Source organism: Podarcis raffonei, chromosome 16 (genome assembly GCF_027172205.1).
Source record: "Podarcis raffonei isolate rPodRaf1 chromosome 16, rPodRaf1.pri, whole genome shotgun sequence".
In the NCBI taxonomy this organism is placed as follows: domain Eukaryota; kingdom Metazoa; phylum Chordata; class Lepidosauria; order Squamata; family Lacertidae; genus Podarcis; species Podarcis raffonei.
This window is the reverse complement of record NC_070617.1, coordinates 27,735,813-27,741,739: the sequence shown is the minus strand read 5'-3', so window position 1 is coordinate 27,741,739 and position 5,927 is coordinate 27,735,813. Positions and strand designations below refer to the sequence as shown.

At 47.3% G+C, this 5,927-nt stretch overlaps 1 protein-coding gene across 1 annotated transcript; it reads right to left on the bottom strand.

The window, feature by feature from the left end:
• Positions 1–1,573: 1,573 nt before the first annotated feature.
• LOC128404297 (uncharacterized) lies at positions 1,574–5,685 on the bottom strand. Its single transcript, XM_053369788.1, has 5 exons — positions 5,598–5,685; positions 5,160–5,479; positions 3,304–3,469; positions 2,004–2,105; positions 1,574–1,884 (listed from the first exon to the last, which is right to left on the bottom strand). Exons 1-5 carry the CDS (start codon positions 5,641–5,643, stop codon positions 1,574–1,576), a joined length of 945 nt encoding a protein of 314 aa, XP_053225763.1. The 5' UTR covers positions 5,644–5,685.
• Positions 5,686–5,927: the final 242 nt, after the last annotated feature.

Sequence of the window (5,927 nt, the reverse complement as noted above, 5' to 3'; positions counted from 1 at the left end):
TCTCCAAGTGGTGAGGGGTTCCAGGGGTTCCAGGCATTTCCCAGAGTTTGTCATTCCTTTTGGAATATGAGGCCTGTCGGCGATTGTGTTATCTTTATGATATGGGTTATTTATACACACACACACACACACACACACACAACTTGAGCCTGTACTACTACTACTACTACTACTACTACTACTACTACTACTACTACTACAGTGGTACCTCTGGTTACGTACTTAATTCGTTCCGGAGGTCAAATCAAATTTATTAAAACGGTCACAGACCAGATTAACTCGTACAGCTAGTCAGCAAAGCATAACACCGGAAAAAACAAAGGACAATTTCAATACAGATTAGGCCATAACAGCAATTTAAAATTAGACAGCATAAATAAAATTAAGTATTTACCTTCGCCTGCATATTGGCATTGGAAAGCTCTTGTTTCCTGCGCCTAATAGCAGCTACACAGAATTTGGTAACATTGATCGTAATTTCAGGAACCTTATCTTCTACCAAGGCTCTCATACGTTGGAGTTCTGGTTCATTTTTAAGCTTTTGTAGAACTAGGGCAATAAAGGTCAGGCGTAGATCCTCGTAGTAACTACAGTGCAGTTCCGGAGGTCCGTTCTTAACCTGAAACTGTTCTTAACCTGAAGCACCACTTTAGCTAAGGGGGCCTCCCGCTGTTGCCACGCCGCCAGAGCACGATTTCTGTTCTCATCCTGAAGCAAAGTTCTTAACCCGAGGTACTATTTTTGTGTTAGGGGAGTCTGTAACCTGAAGTGTATGTAACCCGAGGTACCACTGTACTACTAATAATAATAATAATAATAATAATAATAACAATAATAATAATACTGCTCAGAAAATAATAAGAACATTATAATAGGCTCAATGAAGACCCAACCTAGCAGTCAGCAGATGTCATTTCTGTTATACAGTGGTGCCCCGCAAGACGAATGCCTCGCAAGATGAAAAACCCGCTAGACGAAAGGGTTTTCCATTTTTGAGCTGCTTTGCAAGACGAATTTCCCTATGGGCTTGCTTCGCAAGACGAAAACGGCTTGCGAGTTTTGCGATTTTTTTCCGCTTTCCCCCCCTTTTTCTAAGCCGCTAAGCCGCTAATAGCCTTTTAGCCGCTAAGCCGCTAAGCCTTTAATAGCCGCTAAGCCGCTAATAGCGCTAAGCCGCTAAGCCGCTAATAGGGTTGCTTCGCAAGACGAAAAAACTGCTAGATGAAGAGACTCGCAGAACGGATTATTTTCGTCTTGCGAGGCACCACTGTAGCTCACAGTTCCTAAAACAGACTTCTGTCTGGAATGATATGAAGTCTGCAGCCTGACTCTCTCAAAGCAGCTCTTTCATCCACAAGGAAGTGCTGACTTGAGGGTGTGCTGGGCTGGCAGCTCCAAGGTCCTGCTGTGAGGAAGGAGGTGGGACTGCAGAGTTTTCTGTCTCTTCTGGTTCCATCCACAGTAGGATGGACTTGACAACAGATGTAGACACAGATTATATGAAGTTTGTTTTCCGTATTCACATCTCACTGCTCTTTGGTAGAAGAGGAAAGGTTTTTGTCACACTTCCCCATTACGTTGCATCACTGTGGAACGTGTCACCATACCATCTGCCACAGTGATAATCTGCCTCGTCTTCAGCCTGGACATTGGTGATGGTTAAATAGCCAATTGTCCCAGAGCGAGAAGCGGTGAATCGATCCGGGATCCCTTCTCCCCTGCTGCTACCCTCATACTGCACAAATCGAGGGGCCTGCCCTGATCTCTGTTGATACCAGCGAACGTAGGAGTCAGTATTACTGGTTGTACAGGAGAGTTTAATGGTTTGACTCAGCACCACAGACTCAGAGGCAGGCTGAGTGCAAATTGACTGAGAGATGACACCTGTTTTAAAACAAATTGAGAAAAAGGAACATTTTCAGTCTTCTCAAATAAAAAAATATGATAAATGCAGTTAGCTTTTGGTTGGCCAATGGAACATGAGATCTTCTCCCCAGCTTTACCTGAGCAGTAAATAAAAAGAGCAAGGAGAAAGAGAAATGAAGACATGATGGTGAGCTCTCCAGAGCAGTTTGAACTTCTGGAGGAAACTTCCTCACTCCTCTCTTAAATCCCCCAGAGCTGAGGAGCTTCCCCTTCATGCAAATGTCTTCCATGATCATTGATCATCAATTGCTTCTATTGGGGTTTGGAAATCCTGCAGAGCATTATGGGCCATTCAGTCCAAGCCCCAAGGGCAGATTTGCATAAAGGAGATTATTCAAAGCAGCAGGACTAGCCCTTAGTTCAGCCAGGATGTGATAACACAGCCATGAAGGGACTCTTTGCAGCCAGACGTCTATCACGAAGGGTCCTGGGAACACTGCTTTTTATAGAGTGCAACATCACACTTGGGACCATTCCTAACCCGGGCTGGAGAGACAGAGGACTGTGTAGGAACAGAAAAAGATAATGATTCTTAGAAAATCTTTGAAGGTTCAATCTGTTCTTGTATCTTAACTTTTTATGGTTTAAAGTATGGTTGTGAATTTTTCTTGTCTTCTCTTATCTTTTTGTAACCTGCTTAGAGGCTTTCTTAATACAACCACGTGGTGTAGAAGTATTATGAAATGAATCAGTGAATAGAATCAAGTGGTTTTGAAATATTATGAAATGAATCAGTGAAACAAATGATTGAGAAGTTCAGAAGAGCCTTATTGCGTGGCGAGTTCCCGCCTCCCACCAGTAGGAATAAAGACACAGGACACCATTATATTAGGTTAATGGGCTAAAATTGGCCCCAACTTTATTGTTTACAGGTGATGAGCGATATTGGCTTAGGCATTGGTCCTATCGACTAACCGGCTTCAGCCTGCTTGCTTGAAGACAGGAAAGGGTTAACACCAGCAGGGGGAGCCCTGCTGCTGCACATCAACTAGGAACTCCCCCGGGGTCACCGCTCGGGGGCGTGCCTTGGGCCCTGACCTCCATAGGCTTCGGACGGAGCCACGACCCCGGAATCCTTTACCGGACTACCCTTCAAAATCCGGGGGATGTGATGGCGCCCATCCCCCCATGCATCTACATAACAATACCCATACCAATGCCTAACCGCCAAAACCGAGAAAGTTGTGACGATTTGCTACGAGGTAGGCGAAAAACCAAATGGCTGGTGCCAATTTGCCAAGTGGAAAAAAATCCTACCAGGCCCCTCAACGGCGACCAACTGAGGTCCATAGCAAGGTCAGAATGGAAACCTTAAAGGGTGGGATGGAGGGAAACCAAAACAGCTGAGCGGCCAAAGAGGGAGATTCCCAGCCGCACTTGCCTTAAATGAGGCAAGCCACACCCCCGGGGCCAGCCGATTGGCTGGCCCGGGGATGACGCGGCCGAGGAATCCACAGATGACGCGGGGGATGGGAGCCAGCCTCCTCGCTCGTATTGGGGGCGTGAAGCCCGCAACACCACCTCCTCCCGCGGTCGGCAGTGGCTTTAAGGGGAAGAACACCCACTCGGCAGGGCTGAGAAAACCGAGGTGGACACTCTGGGCAGCCTAGTCTATGTCCTATTGCACAGATAGGGGCTGATTGGCCCACCTGCTCTTTGCATGCTTCTCTTGTTCTTGCTGGCAGGGGCTGATGGGAGTTGGAGTCCAACAACTTCAGAAAGGCCAGAGTTTCCCTACCCCCACTGTACAAAATTATTAAGCTTTAAATTATTGCATTAACTTGGTGAAGAAAACATCCATTCTTGTTATTTCAAATAGCGCAGTCTCTGCTGCCACCTTCTGACATATGAGGAGCAGAGATTGTGATTAAAAGGCACGCAGCCGGCAAGAGTGACAAGAACTGTATCACTGAGACCTTCGTGGGAGGGCAGAAATGGCAGGCTTTGGGCTCCCAGAATTCAGCAGTGCCTTGTGCGGTGCTAAAATTAGACGCATGCTCCCATGTCTCTTGCCCCATTCTACACCATTGGTGTGGCACCCCCTGTCACACGGTTTCCAATTTGGCCAAACCAGTTGAACCACCTCTGAAAGCAGAGTGGAGTTGGTCTCCCCCAGCTGAGCCCACTTGGGTACTCGGTGTAGAATCAGGGCAGACATGAGGGTCAGGGAGCAGGAGTTTTTGTATCATACAGACATTCTCTCTCTCTGTCTCTCTCTCTCTCTCCCTCCCTCCCTCTCTCCCTCCCTCCCTGCCCAGACTCTCTGTCCAGTTGAAGGGGGCGGGCATTCGATCTAGAGCTCCTGAGGTGCCACAACTAAGAAACACAATGGAAGATGAGAGGCAGGGAGAGTGCCTGATTTTTGCATCAAACAGGATGTCCCTGGAAAGCTGGCTCTTTCTCTTCCTCTCTGATTTCCTGGGCAATTAGCCAGAAGCCGTTGACAACACCTGACAGCATCTGTCACTTCTGAAAGCAGCTGCTCAACCTGTAACACGGTGAGGAGCCTCAAGCTCAGAGAGCAATGAGTCACTGCGAGTGACTCTATCTGGCCCTCTAGACCAGTGGTGTAGCATGGGTTGCAGCGCCCGGGGCCAAGTGCAGGGGCGGTGGGAGGGAAACGGATAAAGTACGCATGCACATTCAACTGCCTAGTGGCTTCTGTATCACCCAGGAGATTGCAGCCAAAGAGACAAGAGTGTCGCACCATTGTCTGGAGAGCTCAGCTTCACATGGAGAACCTGTTCTCAAGCGAGCACAGTGAAGGAAGTGTGCAGCTGTATTGTGGCAGCACCAAGTGTACAAATTTTGTGTCCCTAACAACTTTGTGTGTGGGAAAAGCACCCCATTCCCCACACACACTTTGCCACTGCTCTAGGCCACACCCACTCTCCTCTAGCCTCACCTTCCACTGGCTGGGTTTGTACCCCAAGGGTTTCTGCCTGGCAGGGATGTTCCCTCACATTCCGTTGATGCCTCTCGCTTTCCTAAACAGGGGATAGTGAGTGGGGGGGGGGACTAGCCTACAGTAGAAAGGTGAAATATCCATTCATTGCACCTTTGCCTCCATCTGCCTGTACTTCTTCTCTGGGAGCCAGTGTATTCATGACATTCTGATTCCATCCAGAGCAGGATGGACTTGACAACAGATGTAGATACAGATTAGATTAAATTTGTTTTCAGTATTCACATCTCACTTCTCTTTGGTGGAAGATGAAAGGTTTTTGTCTCACATCCCCATCAGTTTGCATCACTGTGGAACTAGCACTGCTATACCATCTGCAACAGTAATAAATGGCCTCGTCTCCAGCCTGGACATTGGTGATGGTTAAATAGCCAATGTTCCCAGAGCGAGAAGCCGTGAATCGATCCGGGATCCCTTCTCCCCTGCTGCCACCCTCACGCTGCACAAAGCAAGGGGCCTGCCCTGATCTCTGTTGATACCAGCCAACGTAGTAGCCAGTATCACTAGTAGTACAGGAGAGTTTAATGGTTTGACCTGGTGCCACAGACTCAGAGGCAGGCTGAGTGCAAATTGACTGGCAGGTGACACCTATTTTAAGAGAATTGAGAAAAAGGAACATTTTTAGTGCTCTCAAATAAATAAAAATGATAAATGAAGTTAGTTTTTGGTTGGCCAATGGAACATGAGATCTTCTCCCCAGCTTTACCTGAGCAGTAAATAAAAAGAGCAAGGAGAAAGAGAAATGAAGACATGATGGTGAGCTCTCCTGAGGAGTTTGAACTTCTGAAGGAAACTTCCTCACTCCTCTCTTAAACCCCCCAGAGCTGAGGAGCTTCCCCTTCATGCAAATGTGCTCTGTGGTCTTTGTGATCATTTGATGCTGAGCAGGCCTCAAATAAAGGTTTCATTGCAAAACGCAGAAGGAACAGAGAAGTGAATATTTTTGACTCTCTTCTTCATCTGACAGCACTATCATGATACTTTCTACTGCTGTACAGGTGTAAGACAGGGGTCAGATCCCAAATTCTCATAAGGT